This window comes from Falco rusticolus, chromosome 6 (assembly GCF_015220075.1).
Source record: "Falco rusticolus isolate bFalRus1 chromosome 6, bFalRus1.pri, whole genome shotgun sequence".
Taxonomy (NCBI): Eukaryota; Metazoa; Chordata; class Aves; order Falconiformes; family Falconidae; genus Falco; species Falco rusticolus.
This window is the reverse complement of record NC_051192.1, coordinates 16,411,413-16,439,080: the sequence shown is the minus strand read 5'-3', so window position 1 is coordinate 16,439,080 and position 27,668 is coordinate 16,411,413. Positions and strand designations below refer to the sequence as shown.

Genomic DNA, 27,668 nt, shown 5'->3' with positions numbered 1-27,668 from the left:
TGGGAGAAGCTCTGGTTCAGTATAATGAAAACAAACTAGAGAAAGGGGAATGTGGAGGGACGAAAACCCAAATCAGCCAGGTATTTCGGAATGGAACTTGACAAATAAGAGGATCATGATCTGTCCTGTTCTGCTGTTGTGGGGCTTTTGTATGAAGAGTTGAGGCTTTATACGTTTTTTCATGGGGAACTCACAGTTGTTGATTCCTCACTTGTGAATTTTCTATTTACCGGTTTGCATGCAGATTCCTGGCATTGTGTCTGTGTGTGTTATCAAGCCAGAACAAGGATCTCTGATAGATTGAGGTGGGTGACAGTAGGTACAAGTTAGCAAAGTGCTTGATTTCTTCTTGTGCCTGGGACAGGCTTGTTCACAGAATTGCTGCCCCAGGAGTGTCCGGGCAGGTTTGTTACAAGGCAGTGAGTTTCGTCATTAAGGCCAAAAAGTTGAGGTCCAAAAGGCTAGATTCTGAAGAGCTTCCAGAGCTGGGTAAGGCAAATGATCTGTTTCTTTTCAGTGGTGTACAAAATAATCACACTTAACAGTGTAGTATTAGTATGGAAAGAGTACAACGACAAAATTGCTTCTGTAGCAAACTGAAAAAACCAGTTAACTCTGAGATTCTAAGACATTGATTTTTTTCTTTTTTTTTTCTACTTACCTGGTGCTCTGACCCTCCTGTCTTCACACAAAAAAAATTGCCAGCCTGTTTTCCTACGGTCTTCTTGACTGATTCCAAATTTTAGGAACAGCCTTACTTTTTTAGTATGCAGCTCTTACTTCATAGTCTGCTACACAGTTAGTATTTTGTATCAGTGTGTCTTTGGGAATGTTTTTACATGGCTAGAAAAGTGTCCTCAGAATGTTTTGTTCAGCAATGAGCTAATTGCAGAAATTATCATGTGACCTGGAACAGCTGTCCAGGTGAAAGAAGTGTGCAGTAGCATAGCTATCGGAAATAGCGACACGTGTGGAAATTCCTTGATACATGCAAGTTCTTGCATTTAATAAGTATTGTGGTGAACAGCAAAAACTGCAGACAGCACCCTTGACTAGTATACCATCAGTCTCATGAATTTGTGCCATTACCCTAGGAATGTCTAAAAGTTAACTGTTGCTGCTGAGAACTTTTGAGACTATTCACCATATGCATGCGTCAAGATGGAAGAAACTCTTTTGTCATGCCAGTCAGTCTTCCTATAAACAATTAGATACTTCACTCATTTTTGCTTTGGTTTAGTTGGGTTTTTTTCCTGGCTGAATGTTTTTCAGAAAAGCTGAAACTTGCTAGTGCATGAAGTATCATACAGACGTTCCTTTTTGAAGGAACGTCTTCAACCCAGTCGCTAAAGCTTCCAGAGTGTGCCTGATGTCAGCAGTACAGTTGCAATGCCGTATTCTGCTGCATAGTTTTAAAAATATTATAAGAAGAAACAGTGGGACAGTAATAAAAGTCTTGGGATTATTTTGCTAGGAATTATTTGGTTTAATGCATTGAAGACTATTTTGAGCTATGGGGACTGGAAGGATCTTCACAGGTCATCAGATATAATCTCTTCTTGTTGCATCTGTCTGAATCTTTCATAAACAAAGCATAGTACATTTTAAGATTTCTTCAGTCTCTGCTCGGTCAACTGGAAAGCTGTCCCAGAAATTCCTTTCTGTGTTGGTTAAATCTCTAATATGATATAGCTTATGCATACTTTAATGTTGGCATGAGAATAACTTAAATAGATTTTTCACTTTCCTTGTGCTTCTCCTTTCCCTAGTCCCCAAGGATGACCTTCTTTGTCTTAATTTTGCAGCTAAACAGAGTTCTCCCAGTTTCTTCCTGTGCCGTAGGGCTTCGTTTTCCTTGGCTATCTTAATAGTCCTTGTCTACGTTTATTTTAGCTTGGAGAGTTAGCTAACTTGCACAGATATTTTTGCCTACATCAAGGATTTATTGCACACTCCTAGATTTGGAGCATATTCTTACATCCTAGAAGTTTGAACAAAGGAATGGAAAGCCAGGGCAGTAAACAAGCCATGTAGTCTCAGATTGTCTTGTGCTATTTGCTCAGGGTTCATCAGTCACAGGCAGTCTGAAAACCATAACTCATTTCCTCTGTTTGCTTCAGTCAGTTCTCTAATCTTGCATCCATTAAGACTTATCTCTGAATAATGAATGGAGAATCCATTAAGAAGGGGAAAGGGCAAATATAGTACTTGGGGGGGAACAACAAGACTCTAGGTTCTTTGCTTTTTCCCTCCCCATCTTTCTTTTCATCCATTAGCTTCGCTTCAGTTGCCAGAAAAAACAGTGGAGGAGTTAACTAAGCAAGTTAGCTGCAGGCACATAGGACATGACAAGCAATGAGTAACAAGTGTTGCCTGTGCCAAGTTGTGTAAAATCAATCTGAAATCGTACCGTGATGGCTACTGGCCTTGTCAGGAGGGCAGAGGTCACAGGTGTGTTATGTCTTGATGGTTTTTGGTGAGGCTTTTCTGACACTGTCCTGCTTGATACGAGCAACTTAGGGGGAAATGACTTAGGTGAGGGTGCTGTCAAGTGGATACAAAACTCATGGGGAAAGAAAACAAGTGATGTGTAACAAGTTCTGTTGAGGTATTTTGCTGGAGTCTGCAAGTCTGCAGGAGTTCATGATAGGCAGTATTTTATTTAATGGTTAAGATAAGGGGATAGAGAGCGTGGTTATTTTATTTGAGCGAAGTGGGAAAAGGTGAAGTTGCAGAGTATAAATTGTATAGAGACTGGATTGCAATTCAGATTGCTTTTGACTAGTTGGAGAAATGTCATTGAAAAAAAGTCCTGTGAAATTCAGTAAAGACAAATGCAGAGCTGCCAAGTTCAGTGTGTGTAATCAGTTACCCAAATGTCAGAAAAATCTTCTGCATCATGAAGAAGGGGAGTGGGATGCATAAACAGGCATGCCCAACTTGTCTCGAAAATATCGCTATATGAGGCTGGTAAGTCTTCGGCTCAAGTATTCTCCTGTTTTTTGCTTAGACATAGGCAAATTGAAGGGAGTCCAGAGAGAGTGATAGGTGAGGCTGTGTATGTTAGACCTTTGGCCAGTGAGTAAGGTCTAAAGAACTTGGTGGCTTGAGAAAATTCAGGGAAGGTGCAAGAGCTGTGTTTGTGTATGTAATTAAAAAAATTTAGAAGGAAGGGAAATTAACTCCTCCAGTTACCTATGAAAAGACGAGGATTGATGGCCTTAATTTGCACTAAGGAAAATCCAAGTGTGCCATCGGAAGAAACTTCCAAATTGGGCAGAAAGGAAGTGAGAGAGGGAGGTTCAAGCCAGCAATCATCAGAGGTCTCCAGCAGAACATCAGGCACGTTTCAGGAATAGTGTGGGTATCCCTGGGCATTTTACAGCACCAGGGAATGGACTAGATTGCCTCTTAAAGCTACTGCCAGCGAGCCAGACCCCTGCCCAGCATGGCCTCTTAGAAAACCTGTGAAGGAGGTGGTGCTCAGGTTTAGGACCTGCCCCTGTTCCTCCTCCTCTGCTTTTTGCCCTCTTCCTGGCGTTTGTCATCTCCCAGGAGGAGAGAAAAGATCAGGAGCAGTCAGCTTCTCAGACAGCTACTGCGTTGTTACAACAGTGACCTGGGGTCTGACCCAAGTGGGAACCAACTGTAGAGTGTTTCTACTGCATCTCATTACTTTTCCTTCGTGGCATCTTTGTATTTTGAGGCTTTTCATTTACTCCCCATTTGCCAACTGATACTTGGCCAGAAGAGCTGACGTGTGCTTAAACAAATTGATTTGGCAACTATAGTCGGTGTTTGTTGTTTCAACTGTAGGTGACGGGGTGGTGTGGAGAGCTGAGTGTTCGCAGGACTCAGTGCCTGGTGGTGTCTTGTGTTCTGCCAAGGCATTTGCTGTGACCTCACTAACAGTTGAGAGGGAAATGAGTTGAATTAGTTCAACTGCAGTCTCTCATCTTTTCTGAGGTTACAGGTTTGTGAGGAAGGAGATGTGGCTCTGGGTAAGGGGGGAATGCTGTGCCTTTCTGAGGATGGCTAGGGAATGTGTAACCCCAGTTTAGGCCAGTTTAAATTTGAGGACACCTTTGATTCTACCTTGTGGAATCATAGAATGGTTTGGGTTGGAAAGCGTCTCTAATGGCCATCTAGTCCATGGGCAGGGACCCCTCCCCCCAGCCCAGGCTGCCCCCAGCCCCGTCCAGCCTGGCCTTGAGCCCTGCCAGGGATGGGGCACCCACAGCTGCTCTGGGCAGCCTGGGCCAGCGCCTCGCCGCCCTCACAGGGAAGAATTTCTTTCTCATCTCCATCTCCCCTCTTTCGGTTTAAAACCATCATCCCTTGTCCTATCACTATGGGCCCTGCTAAAAACTCTGTCCCTGTCTCTCTTGTAAGCTCCCTTTAAGTATTGAAAGGACACAATAAGGTCTCCCCAGAGCCCTCTCTTCTCCAGGCTGACCAACCCCAACTCAGCCTGTCCTCACAGCAGAGCTGCTTCAGCCTCTCATCATCTTCGTGGCCCTCTGGACCTGCTCCAGCAGCTCCATGTGCTTCTTATGTGAATAGTGTCATTGAAAACTGTCTGTAAATCTGTTAGGTTTATGCCCTCTGAAAGACACTGTAGAATATGCAGTTAGCTCCTAAGTCTCAACTTGATGGCGTGCAGGTTGGTTTAACCAAATCTCATGCATTCCATCAAAGATCTCAGAATGAGATGAGAAAATACTGTCATTAATCTTGCATGATCAATTTTCAGCATATCATGTATAGAAAACAGCAATTTAATGTTTACAGTAAGTCACCTAGATTTATTTTTCATTTGCTTTGATCTTAAAGTTCAAGAACATACATCTGTAAGATGAAGATAAAGCTTTATAAAACTGATCTGAAAACAAAAATTAACCTTTGTGAAGTCTGAATTCCAGAAGATGTTGGATTTATCATCTTCGTGGCTGCTCAGCAGCTGCTGAAATGGAGAGGGATCTCCTTGGGTATCGTGGGGGTGTTGCCTGGATAGTTGAGACAGGTCACTGCTGGTTGCAGTTCCAGAGTGTTGACAGTGGCACTGCTAAACATTAACATGCAGCGTCTCGGGAACTTCATACAGAAACTTGAGTGCTGAATCGGCAGGGTTTGTGTGATGTTTGATCAGGCTCATGGGCTTTTATGGTATTTAACTTAAACATTGTAGGAGTTTTCAAGTGGCTTCTATTTTTACATTCCTTTGGGAAGAACTGGTCAGTAACGGGAGAGAGTGTCTGGGACAGCAAAGTTTCTGGGGTTGTTGAGACGCTCCTGCTGCTGGAGCTCACAGTCCTGTTGAAGTGTTGGTAGAGCATTTCTTGCACCTGTTTTCATCCTGTCTGCTTCCACTGGGGCTAAGAAGGCTCTGAGATACTTCCCTGAGATAAGGAGAAAATTTTATTGCAAGTCTTCTATGGGTGCAACTTTCAAGTTGTCAATAAAAATACAAAGCTTAAAATGAACAAATTTCTACCATAATGTGATACTGGGTTTATTTACTGTGGTAGGATACCAGAAGACCTATTGTACCTTAGCACTTTGCTGTTCAATAGATAGCTTCATCTTCTGCTACCTTAGTTATGTAAAAACCCAGTTAAGCAGTCCAGTCTCAGCTATGACAGAGACAAAAAGACACTGAAATGTGGTGGTGGTTTGTTGTTTTTTTTTTTAAAATCCCTTTAAAAATAAAATCCAGAGGAGAAACTTAAAAACCTGTGTGTCTGTACCCTCAGAAGCCTGGCCTGCTGAAGTTTGCCCTTTTTGTTGTCTGAGTTCAGCTACATCTGGGAGGGAGTGGGCCTTCTTGGAGCTGCTGCTGATGCACACTCGAGTGTATCTTCCTGCTCTTCGAAAACATTGCACATCCCCCAGTGGTGGTGCAACAGGGCATGCACTGGGCCATGTGCACTTACCTAATAGATATACCGTGCCGGTTTCTTTAGAGCTTGTCTCTGATATGTACTCTTGCCTGTTTTCTGCAGGGACACAGCAGGGCAGGAACGATTTCACACCATCACCACCTCATATTACAGAGGTGCCATGGGGATCATGCTAGTATATGACATCACCAATGCCAAGAGCTTTGAAAACATCAGCAAGTGGCTCAGAAACATAGATGAGGTGAGTAATGTTCATCAAATCCTAGAACTGAGCTGTTTGTTGTGACCCGTAGAGCAGGTGATGAGTCCAACAGAACTCAGCTTCTAGATTGTGCAGAAGCTTCTGCTTCTACCCTGGCAGAAGGCGTATGTAAACACAGGGGTTTGGGTGCCGTTCTTTGGCTGTCTGATACTCTACGTTCCTACCTCAGCTCCCCCTCCAGCAATGGCATGAAAGGTTGCAACACTACACAGGAGCTAGGGGTGTCCTAAAATGTCAAATTCATATATGAGCAAACTTTGTTTCTATGTTGGAGAATACTTAGAGGTTAAGGAGTCCATCTTCTGGTAACTGGGAGTTGCAGTTTTCAGGAGGAGCTGCCGTCACAGGGTGGTGTGCAGAGGAGCAACACAAGCCATAAGCTGCAAGAGTAGCTATAGAATACGTCACTTCTAATACTAACCTGTTTTATGAGGATGACTATGTAAATCCTCAAAGGTAATTAAATACGATCACCTCCACTCCCTCAAAATCGATGTCATGAAATATTTGTGAGTCTGTCATGGCTGTTGCAGGTAGTGTGGCAAACTGCTGTTGTTGAATGTTAGCAAAGTACTCAAACCTTGCGTAGCTGATTTTTGTCCCTGTTAAGAGTACCGCCAAACAAGGAGGCTGGTAAAATTTCATGCAAGGTCAGGTGAAGCAGAAGAAACTGATAAGGAAGCATTCAGTGCCTGGATCCCAAAGAGTTCATTCTCCAGGAGTTCTGGGATATTGGAGAGCAGCACAGCTGTCAGTTCTTGCTTTTGTCATGCTGTTTCAAAAGGGAATAAATGTTTGGGTTTTACAGCTTCATTATTTTCCTAGCAAGCATGAAGACGGGCCTGTGGAGCTGTGTGTCAGCAGATGGGTGCTGCCAGGCAATGGTAGTCAAAGCATTGAGGCTGGTGAAAGGTTCTTGGAACAAAAAATGGGATATTGGGACTTTAATTTCCTAGCATGAGAAATGGGTAACTGCTGATGAAGGAAAGGTCTGTGTTTTGTGGGTACAGAAGGCGGTACAGGGGGAGTAAGGCAGCACAGGAAGAGACTCAGCAAGGAGTTGAATGTAAACTTGAAACTTAAGGTCTTTAGATTCTGAAGTTGCTTTGTTTCAGGAATTCTGGTATCCAGGAAGTTAAGTAATGGATGTCATTCATATCACTGTATCTGAGAAGTGAGTGTTTTTGCTGACCTGGTGTTTTTAAGTCTGTGTCACACAAACCTCTGCAGCTGATTTCAGGTGCATTGTGAAGGCTGCCTGGTTACTGCAGTTTTATAAGGGATGTTTGACACCTTAGGAAGCTTTTTTTTTATTATGGAAGCAGCTCACTAATGGAGTTTGTTTGCAGAAATGATGGGTGCAGTCTTCCACTAGTGTTCTGGATGCACTATTGAAGCTTCTGGCTAAAATGGTTGGCAGGTGTTACCCACTCACATACAGAATTATTGCAAGTGATAGTTGTGAATAAAGTAACTTAAGGCAGTATAACCAGGGATATTCTCTCAAGGAGAATTTTCAACAAGCAGGCTGCTTTTCTGAATTATGCTGTGGAGGAGGCTCTTCTGCAGGATACTTAAGCCTTGATTTAGAAATAGCCACGAAACCTAGAGATGTTACACCTTCATCCGTGTTAAATACTCAATTATTTGAAGTTCACTCATTCAGAAGAGGTGGGCTATGCTGGTCACTTTTGCTTTGGGCTAGTAGAAATTAATTTAATTGCTCAAGTGCAGAGTTTTGTATGCTAGGGTGGAAAGAAGAGCTAGGTATTTAAAAGAAGCCTGTTGCTGTGTAAACAGTTTCATGTGTGTGCATGAAAAGTTAGCATTTTCAGAATCTCATTCTACGTGGTATCTTAATCTACCTTTTGCCACCTGGTTGCTCTTCTTACTTGTGACCTGAAGGAAAAAAAACTGTGGATGGTTCTCCTGAGGAATGTGAGATGGGTTATAAATGTAAGCAGGAGTGCTGAGTACATGGATCTCTTGCCCTCTGTAGTTCTGTTAGTAATCACAGAATGGGTTGGGTGGGAAGGCACCTTAAAGACCATCCAGTTCCCAACCACCACCACAGGCAGGGCCCCCTCCCACCAGCCCAGGGAGCCCAGGCTGCCCCCAGCCCCGTCCAGCCTGGCCTTGAGCCCTGCCAGGGATGGGGCACCCACAGCTGCTCTGGGCAGCCTGGGCCAGCGCCTCGCCGCCCTCACAGGGAAGAATTTCTGCCTCATCTCTCATCTCCATCTCCCCTCTCTCATGTAAAGCCATTCCCCCGTGTGCCATCGCCACCTGCCCTTGCCCAAAGCCCCTCCCCAGCTTTCTTGCCGGCCCCTTTAGGCACTGGCAGGTGCTCTAAGGTCTCCCCGCAGCCTTCTCCTCCCCAGGCTGAGCCACCCCAGCTCTCTCAGGCTGTCTCACTAGGAGACGTGCTCCAGCCCTCTCATCATCTCCATGGCCTCCTCTGGACTCGCTCCAGCAGGTCCATGTTCTTATGTTGGGGACCCCAGAGCCAGATGCAGTGTTGCAGGGCAGTCTTACTGGAGTGGAGCAGAGGGGCAGAGCCCCCTCCCCTGACCTGCTGGCCATGCTGCTCTGGATGCAGCTCAGGGCTCAGTTGGCTTTCTAGGCTGCAAGCGCACATTGCCTGGCCGTGTTAAATTTCTCATCAACCAGCATGCCCAAGTCCTCCTCCCCAGGGCTGCTCTCAGTCCATTCTCTGCCCAGCCTGTGTTTGTGCTTGGGATTGCCCAGACCCAGTTGCAGGACCCTGCACTTGGCCTTGTTGAACTTCATGTGGTTTGCACAGGCCCGCCTCTCAATCCTGTCAGGGTCCCTCTGGACAGCATCCCTTCCCCCCAGCATGTCAGCTGCACCACACAGCTCGGTGGTGTTGCCAAACTTGCCAAGGGGGTGCTCAGTCCCACTGTCCGTGTTACCGACAAAGATGTTGAACAATGCTGGTCCCAATACGGACCCCTGAGGAACATCACTTGTCACTGGTCTCTACTTGAACATTGAGCCACTGACCGCAACTCTCTGACTGCGACCACCCAGCCAATTCCTTATCCACAGAGTGGTCCATCCATCAAATCCATGTCTCTCCAGCGCAGAGACAAGGATGTGTGTGGGACAGCATCCTATGCTTTGTGCAAGTCCAGGTGGATGATGTCTGTTACTATTCCCTCATCCACCAATGCTGTAACCCTGTTGTAGAAAGCCACCAAATTTGTCAGGCACAATTTGGCCTCAGTTGAAGCCATGTTGTCTGTCACCAATCACCTCCTTATTTTCAATGTGCCTTAGCACAGAAAAAAAGGAAGAAGGGGAAGAGGGGCTCCAGAAAACTGGTTAATATTCAAGGATCACCTCCTCCAAGCTCAGAAGTAATGCATCCCAACTAAGAGGAAGTCGGGCACATCTGCAGGGAGGCCTGCACGGATGAACAAGTTGCTCCTGGACAAACTCAAACACAGAAAGGAAGCCTACAGAGGGTGGAGGCAAGGACAGGTAGCCTGGGAGGAATACTAAGAAGTGTTCCAAGCAGCCAGGGGTCAGGTTAGGAAAGCTAAAGCTGATAGGGTTGAATCTAGCCAGGGGCATCAAGGGCAGCAAGAAGAGCTTCTGTAGGTATGTTTGTGAGTAATGGAAGACTAGGGAAAATGTGGGGCTTCTCCAGAAGGAAACGGGGAAACCTGGTGACGCAGGATATGGAGGAGGCTGTGGTATTCAACGACTTTTTGGCCTCTGTCTTCACCAGTGAGTGCTGCAGCCACACTGCCCAAGTTACAGAAGCAAAGGCAGGGGATGGGAAAATGAACTGCCCGCTGTAGGAGGTCGGATCTGAGGCAGTCCAAGAAACCTGAAGGTGCAGAAGTCTGTGGGACCTGATGAGCCGCATCTGCAGGTCCTGAGGGAACTGGTGGATGTAGTGGCTGAGCCACTGTCGGTTGTATTTGAGAAGTCGTGGCAGTCCAGTGAAGTTCCCATGGACCAGGAAAGGGGAAACATAGCCCCCATTTTAAAAAAGGGGGGGAAAAAGGAAGACCTGGGAAATTACAGGCTGGTCAATCTCGCCTCTCTGCCTGGCAAGATCATGGAGCAGATCCTCCTGGAAACTCTGCTTACGTTAATAACTCATTTCATGTTCCTCAGGAGAATCACTCCTAGGTTTTTTAATGCTACTGTAAAGTAGTATTAAGACTGCTGGAGCGAAAGTAAATTCAGATTAGACTTTCCAAGAAGCTTCTCATGGCAGGTCTCAAAGTACTTCAGTTATCCACTTAAGTGATGCTTTGTGCTGCGGCTGCTGGAACTTTTCTGCTAGTCTGGTGGATATCTTTGGCATATTCTTCCCTTACCATGACGGATATTGGCAGTACTTCAGTAACTGAACAGCCAAGGTATTTTTGCTCATTCAGCATTCCTTGAGAAAGCATTGGCGCTTGCTTTTGTCTTACAAAAGTGATTCCCAGTGTACATGGCCCTGCTCTTCTTTGGATCCTGAGCCTTAGCGTGGTGCTTGCTTCAGTTTTCCTTTTGCGATGTCCTGGTTTACAGTCTGTGCTTGGTATACAGTTTGCATTCCATTTCACTGCGTGAGGTTTCTCAACTTCTATGCGAAGTGCTAAAGCACAAAGCCGACATGTGGTCTTGGCGTGATGATTGCAGCGTCGGAGGAACAGCATGATGCTAGAGCTGTAATTTCCTTTTGTTAGTTAACTTGGTAACTCCTCTAAAAAAAAATTACAGGCAAAAGGGGTTTTTTACTAACTTACCGGTTATTTGGCTTTGTGGTGGCTGAGGGCATAGTTGAAATTGTTACGGGGACTTACCTGTCTATACTAAAACTATACAAAGGACCCTTTAAACACCAAACAAGTAGTAGTGTCAGCTGGAGCCACTCAGTGCATAAAGCCTGATTGTTGGCAGCTTTAGACATGGGATGGTTCTTGTGCTGCAATGTTTTGTAGCATCATTTCTGTAATATGCTTGTCTAGCACACATAAAACCTGGCACCTCTAAGTGCCAGGCAGGGAGTTCAGTCTTTTCCCACGTCGCTGAATGCAAACTAAGGAAGATTTGGTAGACTAGCTTCATTAACTAGAAGGATCTAGGTTGCAGTACGGCAATTTCTGGGAAAGGAAGACTTCACACTTAAACTACAGAAATAAAAAGGAAGGAGGGAGATAACTGGCATTGAGATGGTGATAGAGCTGTGTCAAACCTGTAGGTGTTGTCTCATTCCACTTGCAGGTTATATGAGCATTTTAGTCTAAATGCACTGTCTGAAGAGTAACGGTCTTTGTTACAACTCAGGAAAGCACAGGACACCAAGACCTGTAAATGTTAGCCTGGACTTCAAACAACCTGGAAATACAAAAGTGAAGTAGATATTTACTGCTTGTGGTAGAGATGTGTCAGCCTGTCTCTTGTCTCATTTTAGCATGCCAATGAGGATGTGGAGAGGATGCTGTTAGGAAACAAGTGTGACATGGAAGATAAAAGAGTTGTCTCTAAAGCAAAAGGTGAACAGGTAAGCATCGGACAAAATCTTGCTTATCAAAGTAAGCGAATCAGTGCCACGACTTCCCACCATCTCCAGGTGGTTAAGATGCCACAGCGGGATGTGCCAGAGAGCAAACCAGGTGGCTGGATTTGCTAGTGGTTTGTAAGTCTGGGGAATGTTTTTGCAGAAGCTGCATTGCAGACAACTTCCATGAGTGGAATGAGTTCAGCTGCAGTTTTCTGCTTTTTGATAACTAAAAATCTTCAGGCATCCTTTGTTAAGTTACCACACAAGCCCGTCACATGGGAAGTATCTGTCATCTTATGTTCAGACACTGACTTGTGATTTAATACATTTTAATTGCTGTTCCTAAATTGTTAAGTTCCGAATCTTTTTTTGTGACACTTTGCCTAGCTAGTCCTTCTGATGCCTGCTGTGGCTGAAAGAATATTACGTGTTTATAAATGCTGCTAGTCCTGAATAAAAGCAGCACAAACTGAATAACTGTGCAGTAACACTAACAGTCGTCTTTCTTTTTTGGTTTAGATTGCTAGGGAGCATGGTATTAGGTTTTTCGAAACTAGTGCAAAAGCAAATATAAACATTGAGAAGGCATTCCTCACATTAGCAGAAGACATTCTTCGAAAGGTATGTTCTTACAGGATTTGCCTGGGAAGAAAAAAAAAAAAAAATCCTAACATTTCAGCTCCTATTTCTTCTGTTGTTTACCTGAATTGTTGCAGCGTTTGCCTTTGGCATGCTAAGACAAATGAGTCCCTGAAGGAACTTTAGATGCACAATATTCTAAGCTTCTATAGCTTGTTTGATCTTTCATTATTGTACTATCTAGAGGGAGTTGTGTACATCAAAGAGCCAAGGAACTAAAATTCCTGGGGGTTTTGGCCCTTAAACTCATGGTTGTGTCATACATGTGCTTTGAGATAAAACATATCAGTTGGCATGGGAGAGAAATGCCCTTTCCCTGCCACCATCTCCATCAATACACAAGGTTTGACTAAAAACTCTTCAGTACCTGTTGGGAAAAGTTTAGGTGTGATTGACAGAACAGAGGGACGAGTTCTGTCACTTCCCTGTTTCCAATGATTAGCCCCCTGACCCTCTGCATCTTGTTGGAGGTTTTATTGGATGGTTATATTGCAACTAAAAGAAGTTCATCCCGGTGGTTGGCTCCCCTTCCTGAAACGTACAGCATACCGTGAAGTTGGTTGTCCTCTCTGTGGCTTGTACCCAAATTTTTGTATGCCCAGAGCTACAGGATACTGCCATATTTGTATCCACGGTACCTTTTGTGAGTAGAAAATGCATCAGCTTCCAATAGCTGCCACCGTTCTGTTGCAGGAATGAGCTGGGCTGCGTATGTGGGTGGCTCCAGGGCTGGTTCCAGTTAATTGATGCACTCCCATAGCCAAGGCCTGAATTTACACAGTAACTCTTGTGCTAGCACGTTCCTGCTCATGGTCAGCTCATGCCTCTCCAGCACTGAAACTCTGTGGAGCTCAAGAGATGTGGGTTGGCCAACTCCCATCGTATGTGCTTTTGCCTCTAAAGGAATGACCCTACGTGGTTTGGGTTTTTTCTGTGCTCCAGCTTAGTAGTAGGGACTGCCCTGTGGTGAGCCTGCCTTCATCACTGCCTTCCACTGCTCGCTGGCACGAATGCCGTTGATAATGTCACCTGAGTTAACTGGTTAGAAACTTAGCGCAAGGTCAAGGGTGAACCTTTTCGCAACCCTTTTAAATACGCGTCTGCTCAACAACGTCTGGTTTGTTTTGTAGTTCTGAGTTGTTTGTAACTGGTTTTTGACAAGCTTTACGTGAGAAACAGGATGCAAACCCCTGGCCTTGGTAAACAGGAGGTCAGGCTAGAAACCCTTACTGCCCCTTCGACCTTTAAATTTTTATTTTGGGCCTCAGTGTATTTATCCAAAGAATGAGGGTGGGGGTTTGCTTTTGCAAGGCTGTGACAAAGAGAATAAGGAAATGAATGTAGAGACTAAACTGCAGTATTCTCATGAATGTTTAGGTTATCTTCCAAACAGCTGACAAGTAGATGTTAGCATCTGATCGAAACCACTTGCCTTTGATTTTTGCTTTGGTCTAACCAAGTTTACATCCCATGACGCAGATGAGCCTGTTTTGTGCACTGCCTCGGAAACTGGTGTTCTGGTTAACTGGAAGGCAGATGCCTTTGAACAACCCCTCTTTATCCATGAATTACTCTGTGGTTTTTTAAGGTCATTAGTTCACGTAATTAACTTCAACTTGTGTTGGTTGTACGCTGTGATTTACTTACCCACCAAAGTCCAAGTGTCAGTTCTAAGAGCAGAATCTAGAAATAGTTTTAGTTTGGGAGTTCAAAAGGTTTGGGTTTTGGTTGAGGTTTCTTTTTCGGCTTTGCAGTTGTTTATTTAAAGCAAAACAAACAATAAAACCCTTTAAATTGGTTTTGCATACTTTTTGCTGGAGCGGGAAGCAGGATTCCCTACGTTTCTATGCAGCTCTCTGTCTGTAGTTTATTCATAATATTATTTGGTGATGTAAGTCTTTTTGTAAGTCGCTGTCTCTGTCTCTTCAGCTCTGAATAATTCATTTCAGAGTATCTCAGGAGCTATCTAACTCTTTTTACTTGTTTCATTACAGACCCCTGTAAAAGAGCCCAACAGTGAAAATGTAGATATCAGCAGTGGAGGTGGGGTGACAGGCTGGAAGAGCAAGTGTTGCTGAACGTTCTCCTATATCACCAATCGCCATCCACCGCCCCTTTTTTCTCGCTGCAAAACAAACCACTCTGCCCGTTTTTTAACCTTAAACCAATGTTTTGTTCCTCATCTTAACAAGCTCCTGTCTCCCTTTGGTTTTCTGTTTAGGACAGCTTGCATACTCTAATTTTCTCAACAACGTGTATAGGAAAATCATCTCCGTGACTTCATTTTTTAATGTACCTGCTCAACTTACCACTATGTTTTGGTTGTATTATAGTCCCGTTCCTCCTGACATTAAAACATAGAGCAATCATATTCAACTCTATTCTGCAAATTGTATAAGAATAAAAGTTAGAATTAACAATTTATTTTGTACAACAGTGGAATTTTCTGTCATGGATAATGTGCTTGAGTCACCATATTCTCTAGATGCATCAGCAAAAGAGCCAGGAAAACACTCATTTTCGCCTTCAGTCTGTGAATGGGGTTTATTTTGTCCTGTGCCTTATGTGGAAAGGAACTTTTGTTTTCACTTCTTTTCTTTTCTTCTGGTGGAAGCATGTGCAGGAGACATACCATCCATACTTGACCATTTTAAAATACTGAACTCTTTTGTGATTGCTTTCTGTAATTGTTGGTGTAATGCATCGAGGACAAAGGGTGGTGCAAAAAAAAAAAAACCCACATTTAATCTGCTGTGTCTCCTTTTTGGTGATCTAGCCATTCAGAACTGTTCCTGCTGCCATGTTTTGTTTTGTTGGTTTTTTTTTTTCCTCACTTGCAGCTCTTTCCTTTTGCCTGCATGCTGCTTTTATTTGCATTTCTTCATGGTGTGATGTGTTAATTAAAAGGATGGCAACGTGGTATGTTTGCCAAAAATTTAATACAAAGCACTGATTTAGCTTTCAAGGTAAAAATGTTGACGATACCTACTAATTTCCCTCTAGCCAATGTCAGTTCACTAGTATATCTTCTCTCTCCTCCTGCATAGCCGTTGGGTTTTATGATATGGAAGAGTTATTTGCATGCACTAGTTTTCTATGGAGGGTGATGTGGTTGTCTACTTTATGTGTATGAATATAACATTTAATTCCCAAACTGACAGCAGTTAACATGAACTTCCATGTTCTCTCTTACTGTTAGCCGCTCCAACAAGTGTTTGGTAGCCTAGCAAGAGGCTGAGTGAAACTAGATCTTAAGGGAAAAAAACAGTAAAAAAAAAAAAAAAAAAAAAAAAAGTAAAAAAAGAAGTTGGCAGTTTAATTTATTACCTCCCTGAAAACTTTCTGTTTTCCAGTGTTAAAAGCTGAGTCATTGGTACTTGGGTCAGTCTCGCTCTCAATCCCGTGCTGTGGGAACGCGGTGGGTGATCCCAGCAGGGCTGCCGAGCCCCCCTGGGATTAACTTGCTTTTCCAGCTCGCCTGTTTGCTTTGCCCTGGCCAGGCTCCGGTGTCACCGATGGCGTGGCTTCGTCATTTCTGAAAGGAAGGGGGTTAAGGACTGCCAGTATGACTGACTGCTCCTGCCGAACCGGGCGTTCAGTCTGCAGGAGCGTTTGTACGTTCACTTGCCTTGCATTTAAAATACTATGTAGGAGAGATGCTCCAGCCAGGGACAAAACGATACTTTAAATAGGCGCTTCTTCTTCCCCAAGCCTCCCATTCTCCTTTAAAGTTGGACAAGCTTGTGCGTTGCTGTTGTCCACTTGGGGTTTGGACTGTCTCCAGTAAATAATTAAAGTAGTAGTAAATAACGCTGATTTAATTTTAATGAAATGGCGCTGTTTTAACATTGAACTTCTAGTTTTGAACGGCTTCCCGTGTAGTAACTTGACCGAGGTGTCTCCCTTTTTCTCTGTATTTTGGCATTTTTGTCTCCATGTGTGTTAACCCTTCCCAGTCGAGTGGCTGTTGGGGTCGAGCAGGTTGCTGGGTCTGGTGGATAAATCGGCACCGTTGCTTTCCTCATGGCCTGCGCCTGCCAGTCAGCATTGTAAATAGAGTACGGCTACCTTTTGGTTAAATCTGCACTTTCTAACATTATCAAAAAGGGAAAAATGGAGAATTATACATCAAGGGGGTTTTGGTTTTGGGGATTTTTTTTTTTGTTTATAATCCTTGTTTTAAACATGAGCTTTTTATTTGCTTCCAGGGGCTTGGCTCCCTCTGTGTAAATCCCTCGGGATCCTCTGTAGATGCTGTGTTCGTTGCAAGCCAACAGGTAGAGAACAGGCCACTCGCTGGTAACTACTAGCTACCACCTCCGTTTCGTATTCTCCCTACCAAGTTAATAAACTGAAATATTTGTAGATGGTCTACTTCTGTTCATATAAAAACAATGAATTTTAACCACGTGGCTTGGCTTTGTTTTGTGTTGTGGAGTGCAAGGCCCAGCCAAGGAGGAGTGAGCAACAAGAGTTGATACAAATGCTAAAAGAAAAAAAAAAAAAACGTTGGAGGAATTTGCAGTAACTTTCATTTCTGCTGGTATCTAAACTTCCTGCTAGCTAGCAAACTAACTGCTTGTGAAACCTCTCCTTTGGAAGACACCCCCTTCCCCAGCCCCCTGCGTGGAATAAAGCCTAAGGCCAGCCTAGAAAAGGAAGTGAAAGCGGCTTTCCCCCTGCTAGCCACGCTGCTGCTGGGCTTTGCCCAGCTTTAGCCCACCTGGCCGGCGGAGGAAGACTCGGCACTACCTTTTTGTCATGGCAAAAACAAAAAGAAACCTAAAACCAAAACGTAACTTGATTAAATTGGTCATGATAAACTAAAACCCGAGGCTGAATCTATCCTATCCTACAGCTGTGTTAACCGCTTTCTGTTTCGTGCTGCCCCAGGGAGCTGCTGGTGCTGTGGTGGGGCAGGGGTAAAAGCGGCGCTTCATGCTCTCGGACTCGGATGGTGGAAAACAAGAATCAACTTAAGGTCTAGGATTAATTCCCATGCCTACAATTTTTTACTTAATCTTTTAATATTTTTGCTACTCCACTCTGGCTTTTTATTTAAAACACATTCTTTTGTACCACTTACTGTATCAAATTGTATAAAAGATCACTGTCCCATTCTTGGTCATACCAAGAGCAAATAAAAGCTTTTATAAACTTGCATTGGTTACTTCCTGGGCCCTGTTAAACCCCCTCTCGCCCAGCCTGGGCCAGGGTGCCGGTGGCTTTTGGCCACCCCTCGGAGGCGGTGGTTGCTGGGGCTGGGATGAGGTGCTTCCCCCCTGCCCCCGGCACCAAGGCTTTGTGCCGCAGAAAAGCTTTGCAGCCGGGCTCTGGCTGCTTGGATGTACTAATAAAACCTGGAAAGCGTGAGGTGGTCCCCGCTTCTGAGGAATTTTGTGGCTGGGAGTAGAGCTGTGACTTTCAGTCTTCCACAGGGAAGCTTCAGGCTCTTCTTTCTGGAGAGTGGGATGGTGCCAAGTGCAGCTGCACCTGCCTGGTGCTGATGCGGGGTTCACCTGGCCCTTGGGTGCGTGGCTGCAGCCCCCTGGCTCCTTGGAGAGCAGCTCGGCAAATGCATTTAAGGAAAGCAGCCGCTGCAGCCTTCCCCTCTGCGGGCCCGGTGGGTATGCTGGGCACACACTGGGCACACGCCAGGCTCGGGTGGGTTTTCCAGCTCTGGGGGATCCCGCCACCATGCCACGCACCCAGTGGTGATGTCTGAGTTGATCCTCCCTGCCAAGGAGGATGCCTTTGCCCTCGCCCATCCTCTCTCGGGTGCCCCAGTGTCCCCTGCAGCCTTTGGGCATGCCTGGGTTGGGGATGTCGCCTGTCCCCGAGGTGCAGGGTGGTTGGGGCAGCGGTAACCAGGAGAGGGGGGATCTGTGCTGCTGTTGGCAATAAAGCCACTGACCGGGCTGCCAGTGTGTTGCGGCTCCCAGCAGCCGTGGGTCTCGTCGCAGGTGGATGGGGCTGTGGGGAGCAGCTCCACGACCCTGAATCCTCTCCGTCCCCAGGGATGTGGTGGTGTTTGGCACTGGGATGGGCTGATCCCTGGCCGAGCCGCCTGGGCTCGGGGTGGCTGCTGCTGTGGCTAGGGGCTGCGGCCTCGAACGCCGCGCCGGGCCTGGGGCTCATGGCCTGGCAGCCTGCGCAGCCGTCACCGCTGCAGTGCTGTTTGGGCCTGGGGTCCCGGCGGGCTTGGGGCTCGGGGACTTGGCAGCAACTTCCCTCCACGGATGCTGGGGGTCTTGAGGCTTTCCCCACCCTCCTCCTGCTCCATCCCTGTCCCATCCCCATCCCTGCTCCATCCTCATCCCATCCCTGTCCCTGCTCCATCCTCATCCCTTCTCCTTCCCTGTCCCTGCTCCTTTCCCATCCCTGCTCCTTTCCCATCCTTGCTTATTTTGGCAAGGGTTTTCTGTCCTGCCACGTTTGGGCTTTGCCCCAGTGAACCCTGCTGCTGCTCCCATCGCACCTTTGGGGGTGTCCCCCCAACCCAACCCACACAAGGACCCCACCCCTGCGCTGAGTCCAGCCCTTGAGGAGGGGTTGAGGGCTCCGGCACCCATGGGGGGGGCTCCAGCAGCAGCCCCCAGGCTTTGCCTGGGGGTGCTTGGGGGGGGAAAGCAGGGTGGCAGGGCCCAGAACACCGTGGCAGGTCCCCAGGGCTGGGCACTGGCCCCGCTGGCACTTGCTGCTTCCTCTGCTCCTTCCTCCTCCTTGTCCCAGGGTGGTGCCGGGGTGCGGCACCCCCAGCCCTGAGCTCCCCGGGCCGGGTCCCCATCACGAGGCGTGGGGGGACCCCCCGGCCTTGCGTCCCCAGCTCAGGGTGGCTGGGGTTCCCCAGGATGCAAGGCGGCTGCTCGGGGTGGCAGGGATGTCCCTGCCGGGGGGGGGGGGGTTGCTGTGATAGTGATGTTCTTGCTGGGGGGGTCTCTGTGATGGTGATGTCCCTGTGGGGGGGGTCCCCGCTCCCGGTGCCAGTGCCATCCACGCCTGGCGGCTGTGTGGCAGCGCTGGGGGGTGGGGGGCCATGCTGAGGGATCGGGGTGTAGGGCAGCATGGGGCTCCTCCGCCTGCCGCCCACCCGGGCCCCCTGTACCCCGGCCCCTCAGCCTCCTCCCGCGACTCCAGCCCCGGGGTCTCCCTGGGGAACACCCGGCGGGGTCCCTGCCCCGGGACGGGAGGCGGGGGCGGCTCCGAGTGTTCCCTCGACCCCTTCCCTGGGCGGCCAAAGGGAGCCGAGCCCGCCCGCTGCCCCGGTGAGACCCCCCCGGAGCCGCCCCCATCCCCGGGGAGCAGTCCCCGCCGGAGGGTGCCCGGCCAGGGAGGGGGGGTCCCGCCGGGGGGATGCCGGGCCAGGAACGGGGGCGGGGGCGCGGCGTCGCCCCCGGGGGGTTGCCCCGCCAAGGCGGGGGGGAGCCCAGTGGTGCCCCCGCCCGCCGCCACCTCCCCGGCCCCGCCGCGGGGGGGGTCCCGCCTGCCGGGGCGGGCGGGCAGGAGGGGCCGGGGGCGGGCGGGGGGCGGCTCCCGGCTGCCCCCGCTCCCCGCCGCCCCCCCGCCCCCGGCCCCGGCCCCGCCGCTGCCCCGGCCCGGCGGCGGCGATGGAGCCCGGCTCGGCCGCCCCCCCCCGCGGCCCGGGGCCGGCCTGAGCCGCGATGCGATGGAGAAGCTGGCGGCGGGGCTGGCCCGGCTCCGCTGGAGCCCCGCGGCGCTGCCCCTCGATGCGATCGTCAGCCAGTGCCGGCTGCCCACCCTCGTCTGCCTGGGGCAGGGTGAGCGGCCGGGCCGGCGGGGAAGCGGGGCCCGAGGGGCGAAGCACACAAGGGGCGATGGAAGGCTGGAGGGACGAGGAGGAGGAGGGAGGGAGGCTGGAGGGATGGGGAGGAGGAGGGAGGAAGGCTGGAGGGACGAGGAGGAGGTGGGAGGGGAGCTGGAGGGATGGGGAGAAGGAGGGAGGGAGGCAGGGTGGAGAGGTGAGGAGGGAGAGAGGAAGGCTGGAGTGATGGGGAGGAGGAAGGACAGAGAGGTGAGGAGGAGAAAGGCTGGAGGGACGAGGAGGAGAAGGAAGGGAGACTGGAGGATGGAGAGGAGGAGGGATGGAGGAGGCTGGAGGGGATGAGGAGGAGGGAGAGAGGCTGGGGTGATGGGGAGGAGGGAGGACGGAGAGGTGAAGAGGAGGGAGGAAGGCTGGAGGGACGAGGAGGAGGAAGGGAGGCTGGAGTGACGGCAGAAGAGGAGGAAGGATAGGGGGAGAGGTGGAGGACAGAGGGTTGAGGAGGGAGGGAGGAAGGCTGGAGAGGTGAGGAGGAAGAGAGAGGAAGGCTGGAGGGATGGAAAGGAGGGAGAGAAGAAGGGGGAAGGATGGATGCTGGAGGAACGAGGAGGAGGGAGACACGGGAAGACTGGAGGAGTGAGGAGGATGAGGAGAAAGGAGAGAAGGCTGTAGGGGTGAAGAGAAGGAGGGAGGAAGGCTGGGGTGATGAGGAGGAGGGAGGAAGGCTGGAAGGCCAGGTGAGACATGGCTGAGCTGCTGGCCCAGGTCAGGGCTGCTGCTGTTGGGCCTCTTCTCCTGGGGTGCCGGGGGGGTGGGGCAGGGGCTGCCTGGCACCCAGGTCCCTGGTCCAGCACCCGTGGGTGTCAGTGGAGGGGGGTGGGGAGCTGCCAGGCTGCCCCCAGCCCCCCAGACATGGGGCTGGGCCCTGGTTACCCTTTTGGGGTGACAGTGGAGGCGGCAGCACCAGGCTGGCAGGGGCTCCGAGCCACGATGTCTCCCAGCCACCGTCCCGGGGACACCGCTGGGCTGAGGGGGGGTGCCCCTGGCTGCGACCTCCATGCACAGGCCGCGGGGGGCAGCGGGGTGCACCGGCTGGGCGGGAGGAGGAGGAGGAGGAGGAGGAGGAAGGGTGCGCAGGGTCACCCCGGCACGGCGGGGCAGGATCGGTCACTCCGGAGCAGGGGGGTGCTGGGGCCGTGCTGGCGGTGGGTGCCGGGGGGCGCAGCGGTGGGGGGTGGGGGGCCCTGTGCCGGCCTGGGCTCAATACACTTGTTGTTTGCGGAGGCTGCAGCTTTTCAGGGGGGACAAAGAAATTGTTTCCTGGGCAACTGGCGGCTCTTGGCAGCGGCACCTGCTCATCCCTCGGGCTGGCTCGGGGTGCTCCGGGGAGAGCGGGGGTCCAGGGGGTGGTGACAGCCCTGTCCCCCGGCAGGCGAGCGCGTGGAGGGGGTGAGCGCCCAGGACGTGCTGCTGGTCCACTCCTGCCGGCAGTGGACGACGGTGACGGCTCACAGCCTGGAGGAAGGACACTACGTCATCGGCCCCAAAATCGACATCCCGCTCCAGTACCCAGGTGGGGGTGGCCGGAGCGTGAGGCCAAGGGTGGTACTGTCCCCAGGGTTGGGGGGACCAGAGCTGGGACTTCCCCCTCCGGCAGCTCGACTGGGGCTGCTCCAGTATGGTCCAGTCTAGGGGAGGAGATGCTCTGTTTTGGGGGCTGCTCTGTGCCAGCGTCCGGCCCAAAGCTGGGGAGCTGCAGAAGGGGGCTGGCAGGGATGGGGTGGTGATAAAGGTGGGATGGGGACAGGGACTGGGATGGGATGAGGAAGGGGAAGGCAAGGGATGGTGACAGGGAGAGGGCTGAGGATGCGATGGTGATGGAGATGAGGATGGGGATGGAGGTAGGGGTGGGGATGGGACAGGGGTGGGATGGGGACAGGGAGAGGGATGAGGATGGGATGGGGATGTGGTGGGACTGGGATAGGGATGGAGACAGGATGGGGCTGGAGGTCGGGATGGGGATGGGAACAGGGTTAGGGCTGGCGATGCAGGCAAAGGTGCTGAGATGCCGGCAGCCACCGTAGCAAGAGCCTTAATGACCACTCTAAGTGCTCACCATGTCGGTAATGAGTCCTGCTAATAAATAAATAATGGGAAATGGAGCGGGGGAGGGGTTAATCGCCCATCCCAAGGGGGAGGTCGAGGCAAGGAGGGGAGGGTCTGACTGTGTTAACTGGCTTTGGGGGGCTTGGCCATGCCTGAGCTGGCTGCCCTGGTATGTGGGGCTGCTCCCAGCTCAGGCACCATGGCTCCTGCCTCAACTGTCACCTTGTCCTCGATGCCACAGCCAGGGCTGCGACCCTGCCCAGTGAGGGGCAGCCGTGGCCCCAGCACTGCTCGGCGTGGGGCTGGCAGCAGCCACGCTGGCTGGCGCGGGCGCATCGGGGGATTAATATTCCCCTCAGGTCTGTCCCTGCCGAGCGATGCCAGTGGCGGCAGTTTTGCTGCCGGCTGCAGCCCCCCCCTCAGCTCCCCACTCCCGCCTTCGTCTCTGCTGCCATCCCTGCGGCTGAGCCTCGGTCCCCTCCCCGGTGGCTCTCCCACCCGAGGTGTGGGGCAGAGCGGGGGTCACAGGGCTCTGGAGAGGCCCCGGGTTTCGGGGGGCAATGGGGACTCCTTGACATTTTGGCCGCTCCACTGGCCCTGCTCCAGGCGGCGTCCTCCATCCATGAGGCGTTTCTGCGGCTGCTTTGCAGTGGTCCCCGCAGCTCCAGGGGCTGCTGGAGTGGCATTGCTGAGACACCCCGTGTGTGTTGTCCCACCCAAAAGCCCCCTGATGTGGTGTGCGTGGGGTGCAGGTATGGGAGATGCTCTGGTGTCCCCTCGCAGCACTTGGACATGCTGGGTGAAGCCCACAGAAATATCCCCCAAAAACATGATGGGGGACCCCAGGGTGTCCGCCCCTCCCCCCCCCCCTCCCCGCCGAAGGTCCATGCTGGCTCCCCTGGGGCCAGGTGCTGGAGATGGGCTACTCACCACCATGAGTTTGGTTGTTCCACACAGGGAAGTTCAAGCTGCTGGACCAGGACCGGGACATCCGTGAGCCCGTGCAGTATTTCAACAGCGTGGAGGAGGTGGCCAGCATCTTCCCAGACCGTGTCTTCGTCATGGAGGCCATCACCTTCAGCGTGAAGGTCCAAATGGGGACAGCCAGGGGTACTGGTAGGGTGAGGGAATGGTCATGGGATCTCAGGGGACAGTGGTGGGACAGCAGGTAAGTGTCAGGGAGTGGTGGTGAGGCAACAGTAGAGTGTGGTGGGACATCAGGAGGGGACAGTGGTGGGACATCAGGAGCTGGTGGTGGGGCATCAGGAGAGCACAGTGGTGGGACAGCCAGTGGTAGGGCATCAAGGGTTGGTGGTGGGACAAAAGGAGATGGTGGTGGGACTTCAGGGGATGGTGGCAGGGCATCAGGCAATGGTAGTGGGACATCAGGAGACAGTGCCAGGGCAGTGGGTCCCATGGTGGGGCTGTCCTGGGGCAGGTGGTGTCAGGGGAGTTCAGCGAGGACAGCGAGGTGTACAACTTTACGCTGAACGCGGGGGACGAGCTGACACTGATGGGCCAAGCGGAGATCCTCTGTGCCAAGACGGTGAAGGAGAAGTCACGCTTCAACACCATCCTGCGGAAGCTGGGCAAGGCAGCGCCGGCGGCGGGGGCCAGGCAGGTGAAGGGCAAGATGCCCTGCCTGATCTGCATGAACCACCGCACCAACGAGAGCCTCAGCCTGCCCTTCCAGTGCAAGGGCCGCTTCAGCACCCGCAGCCCCCTCGAGCTGCGGCTGCAGGAGGGTGAGCACACCATCCGCAGCATCATCGAGAAGGTGCGGTTGCCTGTCAACGTGGCCGTGCCCAGCCGCCCCGCGCGCAACCCTTACGACCTGCACGCCATCCGCGAGGGCCACTGCTACAAGCTGGTCAGCATCATCTCCAAGACTGTGGTTCTCTGCTGCATCCTCCGCCGGGACGAGCTGGTCCCCTTCCATTTCCTCCTGCTGACCGACATGCCCCGTTTCCAGCTGCCCGAGGGGCTGCTTACCGGGGACCCCCAGCTAGAAAAGCTGCTGCGGGACAGTGCTGCGTACTGCCACGACCGCTTCAACCCCGACGAGTACTCGAGGGCCGTGCGGGAGGCCAAACCTGACTTTTTGGAGGAGTGCGCCAGCCCCCGGCGCCTGCGGCTCTGCCTACCCGCCTGTGCCCGCGAGGAACTCAGCCAGCCCCTCCAGCGCCTTTCCCTCTGCGCCTGTGGCACAGGGGTCCCCCGGGAGCCCACCGCCCGCTGCCAGGGACCGCGGGGCAGCGGGGGGGGGCACCCCACGCCCGCCACTGCCCGATTTCCCTGATCCCGACCGGGAATATATGACGCCCGACTGGGCCGAGCCAGAGTTCAGGACTCAGGAGCCGCTGGAGATTCCCTACGAGGAGCTCTGGAGCAACCCCAGCCCCGAGGGCTGCTGCGAGCTGGGCAGCAGCACTGGCCGGCAGGACCTCGTCTCCTTCGGCCCCATCACCCCACTGGGCTCCCCTCACCGCCCCAGTGTGCCTGGGGACGAGCCCTGCGGGGACACCCCACCTCCTGTGCCACCCAAGTCGGAGGCGGTAAGAGCCGCGGTCCTGTCCCCAGGGATGGGGAATGATGGTGCTGGGGTCCTGCCTGACGCCCTGGCTGGGGGCGATGCACCGAGATAGTGGGTCGGTGAGGCCCGGCACGGCGCCGCCGGCGGCCCTGTGCCGTGGGCAGGGGGTGCACAGCCCGGGGCCGCGCTGTCAGCCCCATGGCACAGCCAGCCTGAGCGTCTTCCCGCGTGCTGCAGGGCTCTGGGCTGCCAGCCCTGTCCCCTGGCTTTTGGGTGAGGGTCCCTCCTCAGCTCTGGTCACACAAATCCTTGGGGCTCCCTGGCACCTTGGGGCACCCCGGGCTCTCCATCACCAGAGGGTAACCAAATCCTCAGGATGCCCTTGTACCGTGGGTCCCTGGCTCCCTAGGGCTCTGCACCACGGGGTACCTGAATGTCTTGGGCTTCCCAGCACCGTGGGGTACCCAAATCCCCTGGGGTCCCCGTGCCATGGGGTACTCAAAATTTCAAGCTCCCTTTCGCCATGGGGTACCCAATTCTGTTGGGCTGCACGCACCATGGGGTATGTGGCTCCCTGGGGCTCCCTGTCGGCACCCAGAGCGTCATGGCTCAACTGGGGCTGGCTGCCCCCGAGTTCCCCATCGCCCCTTCCAGCCGCAGGGTCCTGTGGGCAGATCCCCTGGCACCGGTGACTGGGGGGGGCCTGATGGCGCTCGCCCCCCGTTCCAGGTGAAGGAGGAGTGCCGGCTGCTGAATGCACCCCCTGTGCCGCCCCGGGGCAGCCGCCCCCCAGCATCCTGCAGCCCCCCGGCACCCCTGCGCTGCCCGAAGCTGGCACCCGCTCCCTCGCCCAGCCCCAGCCTCTCCTACTACTCCTCGGGGCTTCATGATGGGTGAGTGGCTCCGGCACGGCTGGGAACACCAGGGTGCTGCGGTGGGCACGGGGTGGTGGGTTGACACCTTGGGGTGGCATGTCCCTGCAGTGTGGGGCTGGGGAGGGAACACAGCCCTGGGGTGATGGCAATGCTCCCCTTCCTTCCTCTGGCAGGTCAGTCCCGCGGAGCGGCAGCGGCTCACCCTCACCCGACGCCTACTCCTTGTACTGCTACCCCTGCACCTGGGGCGACTGCAAAGCTGGGGAGGCCCCTGGGCGCCCGCTGCCCCCTGCCATACTGCCCCCCGCCACCCAGCCCACCCCTACCTCCTGGTCAGACCCCTGGGCATACGCGGAGGCAGGTGCTGGGGTGGGCAGTGGCTGCTCGACCCCACTGCTGGGGGCCGAGCCCCCCCTGAAGCCCTACCGCAGCTGCCCCCGCCTCAAGCCCCCACACCCCCAAAAGCGCTTTGCCCCCTTCGGGGCGCTCAACCCCTTCGCCGGCCCGGCTGAATGGCCGGAGAGCCCAGAGTGGCCCAAGCCACCTTCGGCCCCCACTGCCCCTTCCTCCTCCTCGCCGGAGCCCTTCGCCCCCACTGAGGAGCCGGGACCCCCTCCTCGCCCACCCAAGGGCTTCGAGGGGGACAGCATTGTCATCCGTGGAGCGGCCCCGCTCTCACCTGCTGTCCTGCGTGGGGCTGAGGGCGGCGTCACCCACGTCTACCTGGCACAGGGTGTCATCGAGGTGCCGCCAGCAGCGCGGGGCGATGGGGGGGCCCCACCAGCTGCCCCCCGTCCCAGCGGGGACAGCTCGCCCTGGCTGCCCCCCGCCGACCTCTCGTCCCTCTCGCTGGAGGAGGTTTCCAAGTGCCTGCGTTTCATCGGCCTCTCTGAGGACGTGGTCAGCTTCTTCGCCCGCGAGCGCATCGACGGCAGCATCTTCGTGCAGCTCAGCGAGGAGATCCTGGCCGACGACTTCCGCCTCACCAAGCTCCAGGTGAAGAAGATCATGCAGTTCATCAAGGGCTGGCGCCCCAAGATCTAGCCACATGCTGGGGATCCCCTGGAGTGTGGGGGTCCCCCAGCCACCCGGACCACAGCTCTGGTTCTCCATGCTCCCATCCCCTGCCCCGGTGCGGCAGTATCCACCAGCTGTGCGTGCAGCTGTGCAAGCTCGCCGGCAGCTTGGCCCTATTGCCCAGCCCTCCCCTCTTTCCATTTTAACACTGGACAGTAATTTTGGCCCAAATGGGCTGGAAAATACTGGAGTTTGCGTTGACTGGTTTAACTTAATCCTTGTGGATTAGTGTAATAAACGTACAGGAGAGAAACAAGCCACAGGAGAAGCCCCTTGTTCAGGGAGGAGGGGGAAGGGGCTGCCGGTGGGGAAGGAGGCTCTGGGGGCCACTCCTGTCCTTGCACACCCTTCCCGCTTCTTGGGAAGAGATGTGTGTGGTGTGAGCGTGTCCCCGCGAGGGGAGATGTTGTGCCTGAAGCTGCTCTGGGCTGCCTGCACCCCAGGGTGATTTTAGGGCTCTAAGGAAGCTCCCCTGCCAGATGGCCGTGGCCGAGACCCGTCCTCAGGGCTGCATCCAGCACCCAAAGCACCCCACGCTCTCGGGGCCTGTGGCAAGGTGCCCCACAGACCCCCGCAGCCCACTGCCCTGAGCTTGATGGGGCCACAGCACTGTGAGGGTCTGGGACCAGCTCTCCCCAGTCCCTCGAGGGGGAGCAGGGCTGCCCAGCCGAGGCTCAGACCCTGCAGGCACAGCCCTGCATACAGCAGCCACCCAGGTCCCGCTCCCAGCACAGGAGGGGCAGGTCCCGGGGGGCTGCTGCATCGCCCCCCCGGCAGGGCTGAAGGCCGGTTTACCAGCTCCACAGGCAGCCCAGCGCCTCCCCCAGCAGAGGCAGGGTAAGATGATGCCTCAGTCAGATTCTGTCATGAGAGCTTTGAGAAATGAGCACATCCATGACACAAACAGAGCAGCAGCACCCAGCTCCTGGCCCAAGCCCCGCCAGGACACAGCCAAATGGCCCGAGC

The 27,668-nt window shown here is 52.7% G+C and overlaps 2 protein-coding genes across 2 annotated transcripts in view; both read left to right on the top strand.

Moving 5' to 3' along the window:
• The window catches only part of RAB10 (RAB10, member RAS oncogene family), a 49,575-nt gene extending 32,081 nt beyond the window's left edge, over window positions 1-17,494 (top strand). Inside the window, exons 3-6 of the mRNA XM_037391497.1 lie at window positions 6,003-6,141; window positions 11,603-11,692; window positions 12,212-12,313; window positions 14,326-17,494. Coding sequence (XP_037247394.1) covers window positions 6,003-6,141; window positions 11,603-11,692; window positions 12,212-12,313; window positions 14,326-14,409 — 415 coding nt within the window. The 3' untranslated portion in view covers window positions 14,410-17,494. The remainder of the gene's footprint in view (window positions 1-6,002; window positions 6,142-11,602; window positions 11,693-12,211; window positions 12,314-14,325) is intronic.
• Window positions 17,495-19,935: 2,441 nt separating this feature from the next.
• Window positions 19,936-27,224, top strand: GAREM2 (GRB2 associated regulator of MAPK1 subtype 2). The gene is given in 7 exon segments (XM_037390779.1): window positions 19,936-20,109; window positions 21,544-21,684; window positions 23,175-23,305; window positions 23,656-24,504; window positions 24,506-24,772; window positions 25,480-25,643; window positions 25,799-27,224. Coding segments are annotated over 7 exon segments (2,535 nt in total). The 5' UTR covers window positions 19,936-19,997; the 3' UTR covers window positions 26,670-27,224.
• The last annotated feature ends 444 nt before the right edge of the window (window positions 27,225-27,668 follow it).